Source organism: Myiozetetes cayanensis, unplaced genomic scaffold, assembly GCF_022539395.1.
Source record: "Myiozetetes cayanensis isolate MyiCay16 unplaced genomic scaffold, myiCay2020 scf1, whole genome shotgun sequence".
NCBI classification, from domain to species: Eukaryota; Metazoa; Chordata; class Aves; order Passeriformes; family Tyrannidae; genus Myiozetetes; species Myiozetetes cayanensis.
The window spans coordinates 34887944-34904850 of NW_026086604.1; the positions used below are offsets into that span (position 1 = coordinate 34887944).

Here is a 16907-nt window from a genome sequence, read left to right on the forward strand (position 1 = left end):
ATTATATGTTACGCAGCAATATACTCGCAGTAAAACATCAGATTCAACTGTTAAAAGGAGCTGAGTTTTGCAGTGCTTTGTCTTTATATATAATTCACAAATTTGATCTTAACACTCTGCAATGATTGATCCCGGTGGGACTTCTGACATTTCAGCACTATGTATCAATTACTGAGATGTGCTACTCTTTTTGCTCTGCTATATTTTTGAAACAGCACTGAGTGCAGTGGTGTTTCTGTCACTAACCATGAGGTGGCATAACATGCTCAGCAGAACAGCAGTCAAACCTTGCTTTTAATATTCCTTTGTACATCATATTTCTTGGCATAAAAGGTTTTAATGGTGACAGACTGTGAAACTAGTTGAGCTTATTAGCTACGTTACACTATTACAAAAGCAATGACAAAGATACATATTTGGGTGCTTGTATTTTGTGGTGTTTTTCATTCTAGTGAATAATCTTTTTGAGTGTACTGCTACATGATGATGTTAAAAATAAAAAATCCCTGTTTTTTTAATTTTTTTTTTTTCAGTTTTGCTTTCTGTTACATAGTTCTGACTTCAGTGTGCTGCCTTTTGTAAGTCTGGCTTCTTTCTTTTCTCAAATCTCTTTTTTTCTTTGTAGGGCTAGCCTGTCCAGGCTTCATTTTTCCTTTCGGATCATTGTGATGTCAAGTAGTTTTGATGAGTTGAAAATAGCCGAAAGTCTAATTTCTTACAAACTAGGCAGATTAATAGAAATGTCCTTTAAATCTTATATATATATATTACACGTGTTAGCTACATACCTGAGTTTAATACTTCTCCAAGTATACAGCTTACCTTAGGTAGACCCCTAATTTAGATAATAACATCTTTATCAGAGTGCATGAATTTAAGGAGAGTAGGCTGAGGGAAGACCTCATTGCAGTCTACAACTTCCTTGTGAGGGGAAGAGGCGGGGCAGGCACTGATCTGTTCTCTGTAGTGATCAGTGACAGGACCCAAGGGAGTGGCCTGAAGTTGTGTCAGAGAAGGTTTATATTGGATATTAGAAAGAGGTTCTTCACCCAGAGAGTGGCTGGGCTCTGGAACAGGTTCCTCAGGGAAATAGTCACAGCATCAAGCCTGGTAGAGTTCAAGAATTGTTGGGCAATGCTCCTGGGCACATGATGTGACTCTTGGGGATGCTCCTGTATAGGGCCAGGAGCTGGACTCAAATGATCCTTGTGGGTCCCTTCCAACTCAGCATATTTTGTGATTCTGTGATCACCAAAAGCTCATGAGAACTCATTTCTTGAGATCGGCCTTTTGTATTTTTTAGGGGGTCAGAGAGTTCCAGACATGGCACAGACATGACCACAGCACAGCATAGGTGAGCACTACAGCACAGGGTTGAGGCTTAAATGCAGGTAAATGCAGCCCCTGAGCCTGGCTGGGAAAGGTGTCCAAAGAGCTATTACCCAGCAGGTTGTCGTAGGGTGCAGAGCCCAGGGGTGAGACCTGGCTGTGACAGTCAGACCCTCTTGCTCCTGTCAGAACTTGGGTATCCTCCAGAGCTGCCAGCCAGTGCTGGCACCATGATGGGTCTTGGGGGTGCTCTCATGGGCAGGCAATGATCTTCATAGGTGTTATTCTGGTCTCCAAACACCCAGGGGCACACTCCCTGCAGCATAGCCTCCTCTAAACTTCGGGGAAAACAGACTTATTTGAATTATAAGGCCTTCAGAAACAAAAAAATGACTCTGAATAACCCCCCCCCCCAATATATGTGTGTATATATATATATATATGTATATACATAAGACTGGCATAAAAGGTTCCTGGTTATCACACACCTGAGAGTCTGGGTGCACTTTATAAGCCAGGCAGCTTTATTTGCTAAGAAAAAAAGAAAGAGCAATTGCAGTATGGATTATTTATATCAGACCAAGGTTGTTTAAACAAATTGTTGGCTTGCATTTGCCCCAGAACTTGCTACTCTACCACTCTGGTTCTGGGTACGCAGGTAAAGCAGTGTAAGTACACCATAGTGACATTTTATTGAATAGTATGGGCCAACACAGGGAGTTGATCTGTTTGCTCATGTGTAACATGATTCCAAATATGTCCTGTGCTAGGGGATGCTGTAACCCTTCCTTGTATATGATGCTCTACTAATTGGGCAGGTACTCAATGTTGTGGAAAATGAGAAATTAGATTACTCTTGGAATCACATTCTGCCAACTTAAAATTCGGCTTCAGCAAGTCTGCTTGGCACTGACTTATAGAAATGTTTTGAAAGCCTGGTTACATGTGGCTGGTGTGAAATAAATAGGAAACTGGGACAGAAAGCTTGAAGAACTGATATTAGGTCCTAGGGGGATAAGCAAAATAAGGAGAATCTTTTTTGCATTCCTGGTATTATCGATGCATGGCTGCTGCTTAGTGAGACTATCTTCAGAGTCTGTTGCTGGTTTTGAGAGGCAACAGACCATGCAAGAGCAGCTATTCCACAAAGCTGTCACATCAAGGACTGTGTTATGTGACTGATGAGCAGGTACTCATGTGGAGGCAGGAACTAAATCCAGATGTTTAATTTGCTTAAAATCAAAGAGAATCATTCAAACTATGACTTCTGTGAAGGAAGTGGAAATTATGTCAAGAAACCATCAGTTATCAGCAGATAAGACAGATTATCACCCTGGGGAAAATGGCACAACTTATATGTAGCTGTCAAATAGCAAAGCAGTACAGGCTAGATCTGTGTCTTTAGCTGCTGAATAATTATTTAGAGCCCTGTACAGCCTAGTGTCCCCTCACAGTGAAGCAGAGTGCTGCTGGTAATGCCAGGTGATCAGAGCTGCTCTGACATGCTTAGAGCACACCACCAGCATGAAATGCAGACATAGCTCTAAGGGGCAAATGCTGCAGTAGCAATTTCAATATGAAATATCTTCTTTATGTGCCTATTTTAACAGATCTGAGTTCCTTGATTGTCCATAACACATGTTTTAGTTTGCTTATCAAGCCTCTGCAAACTAATGAATCATTCAGGCTGATCCCCAGTTATAGTTGCAGGGATAATCAGCTCCCCCGACAGAGAGGGGAGAGAGACCACTTCTTTAAGGCTGCATTGATGAGGGCACTCTCCACCTTATGCAACCCTAACCCATCTGACATGGCCTCAGGATGCAATCCAGCCACCCTGCTGTAAAAGCTCTATTCTGGCAGGCAGCAACATGACCCCGTCACTATGTTGGGCAATTTTCTTCTGTCAAAACACTCATAGCAGGTAAGAGATTAACTTATTTGCAAAAAATATCCTGCTGACGTTGAAGCTTTACATGGAAGGAACATTTTCTCAACTTAAAAAGAATTTTTTTCCATGTCTAAAAGAGCTCCCAGGTTGTAATTTGTTATAATTAGACTAGATGAGGCTGATACTGGAAGGAGGCAAACCAATTAGTTTGGAATGTCAATTTTTGTTTGCCACTGTCAAAGTCTGTTAAAAGGACCTTGATGGATTGCTGGGTTGGCTTTTTCAACATGGTAATCCTCATGTGAAAGACAGGCAGGCAGTGTTGAAAAAAAAGGCTGCACCTGCCAACGTGGTGCTTGGAGGTGACAATGGTGTTGTAATGCCTGAGCTGTGGGCAACTGGAGGGAGAGGTGAAACTCAGGGTCCAGGCATGGAGAAGAGACTTTTATGGCAGCTGTGACCAAAGAAAGCCTTTAGTCAAAGTTGTTTGAAAGGGACAATTCATCAGTTGTTTGGGCTAAAATCTGCCATTTTTTAGAGCCAGACTCCAGGCTTTTGAGTGTCCCAATTATGTGTTCTCAGGTTTTAAACAAAAAAAGTTACTCACATGCTAACCAGCAACCATACCCCTAGCTTCCAACTCTAATTATTAATATGTTAAAAATACCATCTTCTTTACAGCGTTGTCTGCAGTACTGAAGACAAGGAGTTATTGGATAAACCCAGACATAATTCCCATGATTTTAAATGGTAGAGCTCTATTATTTATTTTTAAATTATTTATAAAATGTAGCTTAGGTCATATCCTAGCACTAAAAAAACCCTTTCAGCTAATCTAGGCTCTGAACTGTTTCATTTTAGAGAGCACTTTCAGATCAAAATTGAACTTCGAAAAATTTATTTATTTCAAACTTTTGTGTAAGAAATCTCTATGGATATGAAAGAGTCCAACCAATAAGTCCAGAAAATGCAGTATATAATCACTGTATGTCACTGCACCAGGCAAAAACCTCTTCATGTCTTTCTACAGTTTTTGTTTCCAGGTCCTGAAGACATCAGCTGCTCTTTTACGAAACTGGTGGTACCTGGCTCAGTCCTGAGCGAACATGTAGTGCTATATTTCTGTGGTCACATCTCCAGTTTTTCTGTCAGTTAAAGTACTGTGGCAAATCTGATTCTCTGTGAAAAAACTGAATCAAGCAGAAACTTGGGGAAAGGAAAAATATGTCTAAAATTTTGAAGGATAGATTTTCAGCTGCCCTAAATTGTGAGAGTATGACTTACTAATGCCACCAGAACAGTTTGCAGCAACTAATAATCTTCTCTAAAATTTTAAGATTGTCAGCAAATTCTGTTTTGCAGTAAAACCCAGTCATTTCCTGAAATTGCATGTTACAGTAAAGCTTAAGAAAACTATCCGAGTTTATTTAGAAAGTTAACATTTATTCCCTACACAGCTGACTGATCTGGGACTCACCTAACACCTTATTGAAAATATGTTTTATAAAAATAAAGGAACTGCTACTCAAGGCTTCCTACAAAAATGTTAGCCAATATCTTCTACTATATTGGAGGACACAGCAATTAACATTCAAACCCATTTATTATTCTCAAGATATTTTCCCCCTAATATGTACAGGTTGACCGATACTGTTTTGTGTGTCTCAGTCTAGAAAAGAATGACAGTTTCTTTTGGCATCACAGTCTGCCTTTTGGCTGGTTCTAATGAAGACAAATCCCTCCCAATCAGGATTGTTCTGTTCGTTAATTGAGACAGATGGCACACTCACTGTATTGGTAAAGATTCTGAGATTTTAAGTGTATTTGGGATACACTGGATTGCATTCCCCAGCTAAAAAGTGATCAATATTTCAAATGGAAGAGAAGTCAGGTTCTGTCACTGCAAAATTTTTGTGACACGTGCACAGTTCTGAAGGACTTACAGAAAGACAGGGTTTAGACACATTCAGACAAATTTGTAAAACATGGTCCAGCAGACATGTCTGTCTTGGCAGAAAATCAAATACACACTTCCAAAGCTCTGCCAGAACAGAGTGTCGAACCTATGCAATCAAGGAGAATGTGGTCCTCCTTCCTGTTCCTCCCACCTGGTCCTGAGGGCAGCACTGGGTTCCATTGGAGGCCTTTAATCTGCTAGCCCGTAATAATTAATGCAGGGAAATTAATGGTGGAATGTAAAGACCAAAAGGGAACAGTGTCAATTGTGCTAGGTGCTCACATCCTGGTCTGTCTCTGTACTTGAGAAAGTTGAAGCAAGGCAGCTTCTGGAAACTGTCAGACACTGAAAGGGGTTCAGATATTCCCATCTCTGAAGTTCTGGAGCCATCACAACCACAAGATTGAACACACTGGCTAGGTAGACATCACCACTGTTTAAGGCATCATGTAAAAAAGAAAAATAATCTGTTAGGCTAAACAGAAGTAAAATATTACAAAACCAGATAATGTGTGTCCACCCTATCAAAATATTACAGATATAAAGCAATTCTACTGTATCTTTTTCCTGATGTCTCAAAAATTGTATTATTCCTATTAATTTTGTGACATAGTACTTGGGTTTTAGTGCTAAAATGAGGTTTTCAAGATGGGACAAAACCTGGTTCTTTGCAATATTCTAGAATATGAGGGAACATACAAATACATGAGGAGAGATGGCGTCTTCATACAAAGTATCCCTGTTTCTGGCCCACTCTGACTTCACACACACAGTCATACCATTTGAGGTATATCCAGCCCCAGAAATACTAATAAAGGGTTTTTTTCAGTTGCTGTTTCTCATTGTCTTCCTCTTAACACTTCATACTCGGTTTTGGGGAAGGTTAATCCAAGTTCAGATTGTGTTTTCTTTGAAGTTGGTGACACCTTTAACTAGCTGGAAAGCAGGTGGATGCACCACAAGACCCTTGCTGCCTGAAAATGATAGACTCTACTTCCACTGTATTTCTTAGCATCCCAAATAGATTCATATTGGTAAATAACACAGATTTTAGAGGGGAAAGGATCAAGACAAGCTTTCATCTATCTCTCACCTGCTCAGATTTGGCAATACACAATACAACAGAAGACTGCGAATTTAGGATCTAAATGTTTAGATCAGCTGTAGATTACTTAGGGTATTTATGAAGGAACTTGGAGGACCTCTGTTCAGTCTCTGGTGGAGAGGTAAAGAAACACCTATCAGAATGAATGCCCTTCCTGACAGTCCCAACAAAGAAACCATAAAGTGAAAAAAGTGCAAACCGACAAACAGTCCCAAAACCCCAAGGAAGTTTATGCTCAATGCTGAGACACAGAGGTTCTGTAGAGAGACATGACTCTCTGGGGCATACAAATCTACACAGCACTTTATATTGTAATTATGAAGAAAGAAATAAAGTGTTCTTTTAAGAAGACCGCCAGTTCTCCAGAGAAAATAGCTTTGTATATCACTTTATGCTAGTGGTGACAGAATAGAAAACAAAATACCACAGTTACATACATGTTCTTTGTCTAGAAGTATTTACAAATAACTTTACAAATTTTTACACACATTTTCAGTTTTGCTTGTTTACTTTTAAATTAAGAGAAAAATTAGTCCCCAGAGGCTTCTAAGGCTTCAGTTGGTACCTTGTACTGTACATTCATGCTTGGCTTCTTCCTGGGAGAAGGGAGGAAAGGAGTTTAAAAATGTGCAAATCACAGACATCTAAACAGCCCTGGATGTAAAGGTTCCTAGAGATTGACACCCATAGAGTGATCATCCTATTTCTCTTCAAATCAGAGATAGCTTCTGGTGGTGGTTTCAGGGCAAAAGAGACTATGAAAGGAAAAGGAGTAATATTCGAATTGCTATAATTAGGTGAGTACGTTAGTGCTTGAACATCTGGGTAAGAAGAGTCATAGATCAATTCCTACTGCATTCAGCAGTTCAAACAATGGAAGGAGTGGACACTGTGAATTCTAAATACAGCATTGAAATTATCTCTTGTACACTGTTAGGGTCTGACTCCTGATGCATACTTTGGAGTCAAAACTACTGTTAACTTACACAATCTTGACCAGGCACAGTATGATCCTATCAGTCAAAAAATACTGACATTTTTTAGAAAGACACACCCTTCTCCTAGTTTTCACAGGTTGTTTTGTTTTCATGCCTCAACACTAAATGTTGTAAAAATATTGAAATTAAAAAATAAAAAAATTTACAATTTACAAGTGTCCATATAAGTAAATTATTCAGAAATTCAAGATCATCTACAAGGATCTACGAAATAACAACGCTGATAATGACACTGAGCCTGTGGGAAGAACATTCCACATGCCGTGAGGAACGGATGGTGGGTTTCTTCCAGAACGATGAGTCACAAGGTTGGTCTTTTCTTCTAAAATCTGTTTCTTCAGCTACAGCAGCAGAAGTCTCGAGTCCATGTTCATTACTTACTTCGACCTAAAAGCAGGATATATGAATTACTTACAAATGAAAACCTATTCTGTTAATCTCCTAATTTGTGAGCTGTAAATTCAGGCCAGCGGACAGGTTAGTAACTAATGAACAAGTGGATAACTCTCATCTGGTAACTAATTTCCTTAGCTGTGTGACTCACAGATAAGATCCAGAATGAATAATTAGGTACAAAGCAGTAGCTTTGTATTATGCATACCACAAAAGCAAGAAACATTTGGAGAAAAATCCCACAGCTGATGAAACATATCTAAAGCTCACACAATAACAGATTCAGTTTAGCATTATATATTTTAACAGTGTAAGATGCATTTTCACTCAATTGTAAAATTCTGACACGACCTGGTTACAAATTGTGCATTTGAGCTGGACTCATGCTATTTATAGTTCTCACCACAACACACCTGCTGAATCTATGTGTTCTCACCTGACTCTCTGTACACCATGTTTACTTCTGTAATCTTGAAAATCTATGTTGGTCTTTCAGAGCAATTTTAAGATGGGTAAAGTCTCAGGTGAAGATAAAAACAGGACAGGATCACACAGAGTAGTAACCTCTCCGCTGTCACAGTTTCTCATACATTAAATCAGTTCCACGAGCAGAAGTTAGCAGTGTTCTTAGCAATGCCAGGGACATCCCTAACTGCAATTAGGGATTCAGTCTGTTTAGATATGGTTGCCCAAAGCTATAGTGGTTTTATTTTACTATATTATTATTATTACAGTCATCATTATAATTATCATTATATAAATTATATTAGTTTATGACAATATTATTGTGATAGTATATTATTAATGTATTATAATACCATTATTATTAATAATAATCTCTAATGCAAGCCAAAATGCAACTTTTTATTTTTTTCTTCTGGTCTCCGTGCTCCTCTCTTTTCCAATGGCAGTACCTGAAGCAATTCTAAATACTACAGAGTGACCAGACTGTAGATACAGACAAGAAACCACAACAGTCTTCTTTATAGTCCTGGTGCTTTAGTCCCAAACAGAACATGACAATTTTTTTTCCACTCCACTGTTGTCTCCTGCCTTATGCACGTCACAATGGAAACTGCATTGGTTCAGGGTAAAGATCCTGCTTCTTGTCCTGTAGCCTAATGGAGTTACAGGCAGAACAAAGAGCTAACAGGCAAGCTATGATCATTCAAATTTGGATTAAAATTTGTTTCCCATGGGAACAAGTTCAAATTTAACCTCTCAGAGGGCTGAAAAGGAAAACTAATCTTATTCTTGATAATAGTTAGTAATTATCATAGCACTAAGTAGAAATTATACTGAATATGAGTACTTGACAAAAACAGACTGTCTTCCACGTGGTTTGGATGAGACCACAGAGTCTTGTATTTTCAATGGGTGATGCTTAGTTAATTTATGAATGAAATAAGGGAAATAAAAGGGATGAGAAAAAATGGAAATATAGCCAAGCTTTAATCTATAAAATAACATTTATAAAGGTTTTTAATGTATTTTTACAAGCACTATTCATGTTCAATTCTAAGGGAACAGAGATGGAGTTCTGAACAGCCTGGACACCAGAAGTCACATTTCTTAGAGATACTATGGATTCTCAGACTATATATAATTGATATAGATAGCAATTAACTTATCAAGAGAAGTCAAGAAGGGAAATGTGCTGCAGATAGATAAGCATCTGCAAATTTCTGGCACAATACACTGACAAAGATATTTCCAGCAATTTGGTTTTTAATTCAGATTTTGATCACTGATAGTAATTTTCCTCCCAGCTTGGATAAAGATACTTTCTGTATCTTTCAGTACATAAACCCAAAACATCAATAAAGAAGATAACACAATATAGTTTCTCTCCCTGTTTGATACTTCTCGAAGCAATAAAGAAGTCAGAGAGGATCCTTGCAGCTGTACTAGAATACCCACACATGGGAAATGGGAAGATGCCATTTATTCTCCAGTATCAGCTCACCAATATCCCCAAAATCCTTTGAGCTATTTATCAAAAATCTGCTATCAAAGAACAAATTATCAGATGCTGTGTCTTTTCTAGTGCAAAACAAATTGAAATATTTTGCAGGAATGTAAGTTTTCAGTGAATATGTCTTTTATCCTCTTTAATTATAGTAAGTTCTCTAAGAAGGTGCTAAACATTGATTCACTTAATTCTTACAACTAACCTGAATGCAGATTTAGAGATTAAAATCTTTCACGGAGAGGTGTAAATGCTGTAGGTGTGGCTTTCTTGCTCCTGAATACCAGTTTACTTTTTCCTCTAGCAGCTTATTCAGAAGGGTCAAACCTCCTTTTTGCAGTTGTCTTTCCCACAGAAAATGCAGCAAAATTGACATTTAATGAAATATTACTGAAAACCATAGATTTCAGTGTAGAGCATGTACTTGATCAAAAGCCAAAATGTTCATGTGGTAATGTAGTATTTCCTCCTGTTCTAGCACACACCATAATTTTAGGCCTTCATAATCCTATAATATTTAGCTAAATGTTTACTAAATTTTGTCTGTGTTTATTTCTACAAACTGAAAGCTGCATCATAAATAAAATATATTTTTAAAACATGCAAAAATTGATAAAGTCACAAACTTCGGGTGTCAAGTTCCAACTCAAAACAATTGGTTAGCAATTGTCCACTTTAAATTAAAACCCCCAGCACATGCGCACATCCATAAACCAGGAGAAACCTTCAACCCATTTTAATTCTGTTAACTGATAAATAAAATACAGTAAGTCATTAAATCAGTTTCAATTACCTGTACATGGATTTGGTGTTGCATTTAAGATGCATTAAAAGCCCAAAGGTAAATTTAAAGACAGAAAGCAACAGCACAACAACTTCCAACCATATAAGAAGAACTTCCAAATGAACATCTTCTGGTTTACCAATAATAGTTTGCAAAATCATCTACTATGAAGTTACATGAGCTTCTGCCAAAATATATGTATTAGTAATGTCTCCCCATATCTTAATTTATTTCAAATAAAAAGAATAGATATGCATCCAAACTTATTCATTAGGTAGTAGATCAGGAAGAGTCTATGAAAACATGCGATTTTCATGGTGTGAGCAAATAAGTGATGACAAAGAGATAATGAACTTCCAGTGAAACTTGACAGATAGTTAGATTTTAAGCTGACTAGCAGTTTTTCGGCAAACATTTTTCTTTCAGTAGCTAGACAAATGAAAAAGCTTATACTTTTCTATAAATGGGTTAATCTCATTAAGATTCCTGCAGCAGCAGCAGCCATAAACCAGCTCTTTTCTTGCTAAAAAGTCAGCAGGGAACAATTCCATCCTTCACTGAGAGCCTCTCCTTAAGATGAGGCACAACATGGCAGACATGGTGCTATCCACCAATCCTTGCTTTAGTGGGTATGTCATCAATGGCAAAGTGTCCTTACTCAAATGTTTTATGTGGATTAATTTTTAATTAAGTTCTAATTAAAATATAATTAAATTATCAGTAATCTGATGCCAAAATTATTTTAGGAGAAGGTTAGCTTTCAGTTCAGTTAGAAGGATTAATGTAGTCCGTAGGACCAGAACCTTACCTACAGGCTTTACAGGCTTTAACTCAACATGTTCCTGGGGGGGCTGTCGGTAGGAGTATGTGTCAAGTCCGCCTATGAAATCAACTGAAAATACAACAGTTCCAGAAATGAACAAATGGAAATGAAAATATGTCAACTGAAAAAGTAATTACGGACAAATTATGTTTAAAAAAAATAAAATAGTAAGCGCATGCACAAGTTTGCACACAAGAAATAAACCAAGTAGGTAAAGACGCTGTGGAAACTGCTTACAGAAGGCTCTGAGCTCTGTCTTCCTTCCTGTTTAGCCCTGTGACTGACAAGACAGGCTAGCATTTGTTTGACAAGATATACACACTCCTGCCAGTGTGAGGAGCCACTGCAAAGGGGGCGTTCATGGACGTGCAGAGCGAGTAACAGAAACCACCAAGGGGTAATGTAGCTGACTCTCTTTAGGGCAATCTCACCACATACATACATACATACATATATATAATTTTATATATATATATATGTAATATATCTAAAAACATAAATGTATTTCATATTTCCCTTTAACTGCTTTTGAAGAGTTTAGAAATTTAGGTAATGGAAACAGTTCAGCTTGTGAACCTGATTTCACATAAACTCTTGCAGCTCAGTGGACTTTCAGGAATGTTAAGCATCAACAAAAAACACAGGTGTGAGCACTGAGTTAAGAATAAACAGGTGATAACTAAAAACCTGCAGTGTCTTCTCTTCACTCAATGAACTTGTGGGGTCAGGAAGCCTCTTCAGAATCCTTCCACTTTCTCTCAAGATTTCTATGTCAGAAATAATGTGGGGATATCTGCTCTTGAGAAGTATTTAGTTCCTTCTATGGTCATAAGGATTTAAAAATAAGACATTCTAGTCTGAATTTTGTATTTTGTTATTTTGGTAAGATTTTAAGCAGTTTCAAGATTCCACAAGTCCAAGCTATCCCAGAAATTTTAAAAGCAGGTTTTTAAAAGGCTATTGTGTTGATTTTGAAGGGCTTTTTGCAGACCTGCCCAGAGCTGACAAATTCACAGCACATTAGGATCCTTTGTTCACATGGAAAACAACTGCCTTCATTTGTCCTAAACGGAATTTGATACTCATTGTTCTAATTGCTGTATGAGAAATATCTAATAAGAAACTACCTCTTCCCAGTCAACGTGTGCACTAGGTAGACAAAAAAAAGAATGCTCATCCAGGATGAGGGGATGGCAAAATAAGGCTTAGAGACTGAAGGACTGATGAAATACCTATTGGTTTACCAATAATACTTTGCAAAATCATCTATTTGAAGTCATATGAGCTTAATAAAGTGTTCAGATGAGCTGCTCAAACCTATTTAGCCAAGGCTTTCTCTTTCACTACATATATATATAATTAAAATTGAAATTCACCTTAAAACTCATGTGAAGCTAATTCTCAAGGCAAGAAGCTGCTCTATCACACAAGGCAATGGAATGTGCCAGTTTTCATTAAGACTCTATTTTATGGCTGATAGCTCTTTAATATGAAGATTCATCATCAATTATTTGAATTATAAGTTGCTTTTAGTTTTAAAAATTCAGTCTGATTTTACCTGATATTTTCATTGCTTATTATTAGTATACTCCCAGGACTAAGACCACAAATGGTCATTAAACAGAGAAAATTGAATTTTTATTTTCATTAGACACAAAGACATTACTGTGTATATTTCAGTGCAAACTGACATCAAATACTTTAAAACTTTACACTGACTGAACTTTTGGATGCATGCATGCCTCTTTTTAATTGGCCAAAAGTAAACAGCAGCAACATTTTTATAGGTTTTCCAAGGGGTTTAAGGATCATATAAAATAATAGTTTTTGTTTATTTCTGGCCTGGTTAATGGATTATGGATAATTTCTGCCACAGATTCATAGGACTACAATAATTAGCTTCAGAAAATTGCATATGGCTGGCAGCAAAAAAAACCAGGGTTCTATACAGTTCTATAATACTCTGCATTAAATTAAAAAAAACCAAACCCACAACTTGTTAGTAGTAGGGATATTCGGTCACTAAACAATGAACACCCCACGTAGTCCAGTCATTAACTACAGTCATGCAGAGAGAGACTTAAAATCCCAGGGAAAGGATTTTTTTAGCATCCCACAGATAATAGCAGGTTACAGAAGAAGCTGGTTATTTTATCTGCAGCTGGCTGCAAAACATGATCCATATTCCCAGGGAATTGCTCTCTCCTTGTGTCACCTCAGTTTTGTGGTCATGCTGGATGCTTAATGGCCAGTATGAAATGTTCCTTTAGAGCTCCCTACCTGCTGTGCTTGGAAGTGCAAATCGGTGCTGGCTGTCCACTGTGGGCAGTCCATTAAAGTGATGTTCATTCATTCACGGACCATATCAGAGGAACGGTTGTCATAATCTGCCTGAGTGAGAAAAGTGCAATACGCTGCTGGCTGAAGAAAGTGTATCCACTGTCAGCAGTAATTTTGAGGGTTATTCTTTTCTAGACAGATGACATTTTGGTTTGCCTTACTACTATTTGTCCAGTGCATTCACCCATATGCCACTTAAAATTTGCTGTGAAGTTAGCGCAAAAGAATGAGAGCTCTGAAAAAAAATCCTTTCTCCTTTTCCACCCTCTCATCTGGAATTCAGCTTCTCTGGCAATATCCCATTCACCTACTGGCAGGTCCTGTGCAAACAGCTGCCAGAGTCTGTCAACTCATTGGTATACTACTAATTTCTTCTTTCAAACTTGGCAAATTCTAAGTGTGTCTGGAGGTGCGGAGTATGAATAGGGTAGCAATATGCCAATAGCACAATTTTCACTACATCCTGTAGTCTCTTGGTCTGGAATACCTTAGATCCTATTGATGTTTCCTCCCCTTTCTATAAATGACTGTAAGCCCCAAAACTGATAGCTTGAACGCCTGGCATCTCCAGCTATCCCCTTTCCAAGAGAGTGGCAGACTAGCAGCTGCTTGAACTTATGTTTTTATGTACAGATGATTTTCTTAACCCGTGGGGTTCCAAATGCTACTTTGCATTGAAATATTTTCCTTGTACTGAGATTTTTTTTTTTTTTTTTTGAATGGCAATATATCAATGCAATCACATTCATTAAGGAAAGGTATGTAACTGAGGAGGGTGTAACTAACAGGAAAGGAGCCAAAATCAATAAGAAAGAGGAAGCAAAACAGGCAGATTGATGCTAAGTCAGTGCTAGATGCAAAAAGTCCAAACTTTGGACTTTCCAGTGTTTGCACCTGTAGTTTATATAAACTTTCCAGATAAGCACGTTTTTTTCCTAGGGTGTCTACTTTTTTCAGTTGCTTTCTATCCTCAAGAGATACACTGCCCTTACATATTTCACTGCACCACCCAGGCTGACCTAGCTATCTGTCTGGAGCCAATATTACCCATTTTCCCCTCTTCATACTAAGTCTGAACACCTAAGCCTCATGTCATCTCGCAGAAGAATCACACATTCCTGTGCAGTATCCCAGGAATAGCTTCTCATTTATGTAGAGGACTAAGGTAGGTAAAATGTGTGCATGACAATTAAGAAAAGGAGAAGAGCTATCAGTAATCATATGTGGCACTCTGATTGCTGCTCTATCTCTATAAAGAACTGATAGATGGTAATTAGGTTAAAACAGGATAAAGTGGTAGAAAATTACTAGGAGACAACCTTTTACTTAAATTTTTATTACTGAAAGTTAAAAGGGGAATATTTCAATGTTCCACAGCAATTATTAGGATATTTTCACCAGATTTATTTCTTAGTCTTCACCTAGTGAGATAGATCATAACTTTAAAAACTGATCTACTTTGTAACATGTAAATACCACATTTCTCTGCAGGACTGTGCCAAAAGAAGTGTCCTCTCACAAGTTGCCTTAGAAAGGGCACTGACATGGAAATTTTTATTATGGCCTTTGCTACTGAACTCTCTTCTTGTTTGGTCAGTGATGTGATATCCAAGATAACAATATACGATATTCAAAGAGTTTTTATTCTCCAAGGATACAACTGCCCAGTAAGATGAAGGAAGTATGAAGAAAATCTAAGATATTAGGAAGAGAAAATTGCTCAAACCTTTTTAACCCAGACCCTGCAGTCATTCAAAATCTGAAAGTATCTTTCCAAAATCTTCTCCATGCCATGTCTTTGAAAGATATTTACAGCCACACCATCCCATTGCTGAAGTTAAATGACAGGCTGCCTGATTATGGGTTTTTTTTTCTCTTAAAGTAAGCATTTCCCAGTCACTTTCAAGTCATTAAGTACTCCTGGCTATTACACGGTAAAAGTCCCTAGAAGAGTACAGTCATTGCTCATAAGGCCTATGGGAGAAATGTTTATCACAAGTTTATCATTACTAATTTAGTATCAGAAAAAAAACCCAACAACTTTAGGCTGCAGATATGTAGGAATAATTTCCTTAGGCTTTGGCAAACATCTATTTTTCATGATGTTGTTCTATCTGCAAAGTTTAAGTTGATGAGGAGTAGTTTTCTGTTTTGGTTTAAAATGTTATATTGCATGCTCTCCAAATACTTAGCAGCATGGGCATCAAACAACCCATACATCTCAGCAGAGTTGGCTATGACTTACATCATTCTTCAGCAAAGAGGTTCAAACAAAATATATTTCATTTTCTTTGCATAAAGTTCACTATTTTTCATTGTAATGAAAATGCTAACAGGTTAATGAAAATGCTAATATATGGAAGTTGTATTTAAAAATATTTCAAATAGCAAAAGCCTTTTTTTCTGAGGCTTATTTTTAAAGGTGCTGTTGCTAGTCCTAGAATGAGATTTCAAATACAATGAAGCTTAGCCATTTTCCTCCATAGGACCAAAGTAAATTGCAAACAATTCCAATTAAAACTTCCTACATAGTTTTCTTATACAGTGAGAAAAATCTTAGCTCACTTGTTTTCACTAATTACTGCTTTTCCCCTCCTTGGCACACTTTTTGATCTAATCCCTTTTGGTGCAGAATGCTATGTGATTCCCTCTTTCTCTTGCCATTAAAGTTACTATAGCGCCTATGTACAAATTAAACCTGCAAAGAAAAATAAACTACACATAAAAGCTATTAAATGCCCAGAAATTCCATTTATCAGTTACATTCAAACAATACTAAGAGAGAAATATGCCATTGGGTTTTCACACTATATACCCACTCAATTGACTAAAATGGCAGCTCAAATAGTCCCAAGTAAAGATTGTTGTACAGAAGGCTGCAACAGCTTCAATCACACCTCCAGAAACATGATCTTCACAATAAATGTGTCCAAGTTGGCTTCAAAAGAGACAGAACTCTGAATCTGCCTTTTGAAGTTATGCTTTGATCTTTTTTTAGTATTCTGATTCAGGAATACATGAAATGTATTAGCGTGCCTTTATATTACTGCTGAGTTTGATGTCATAAACTGCAGAGTTCTTTCAAAAATGTTTAGTGCAGATGCTTGGATGGATTGGAATTGATCTATTCCACTTACAGTTCATTGCTAGGTCATAAGTTAGGTGTTTTGTTCCTTCAAGTTGTTTTTTTTTTTCCCTATCATTTGAGTACCATGAGGCTCTATTTCTCTCCTGCTGTTCTTTGTACCCATACCAGTATCTTTTGGCTTCAGTTATTTGCCCATATGACCCAATTATTTATTTTTGAGAAAATACTTA

General features: G+C 37.5%; 2 protein-coding genes across 3 annotated transcripts in view; one reads left to right on the top strand and one right to left on the bottom strand.

The window, feature by feature from the left end:
• The window catches only part of LOC126647092 (aspartyl/asparaginyl beta-hydroxylase-like), a 724697-nt gene that overhangs the window by 217365 nt on the left and 490425 nt on the right, over window positions 1–16907 (top strand). The gene's annotated exons all lie outside the window — the stretch shown is intronic.
• The window catches only part of NKAIN3 (sodium/potassium transporting ATPase interacting 3), a 330561-nt gene continuing 320310 nt past the window's right edge, over window positions 6657–16907 (bottom strand). Inside the window, exons 6-7 of one of the 2 annotated variants that reach the window (XM_050329112.1) lie at window positions 11235–11318; window positions 6657–7667 (exon numbers count right to left, since the gene is read on the bottom strand). In XM_050329112.1, coding sequence (XP_050185069.1) covers window positions 7654–7667; window positions 11235–11318 — 98 coding nt within the window. In that variant the 3' untranslated portion in view covers window positions 6657–7653. The remainder of the gene's footprint in view (window positions 7668–11234; window positions 11319–16907) is intronic. The other variant, XM_050329122.1, reaches the window with a different exon arrangement.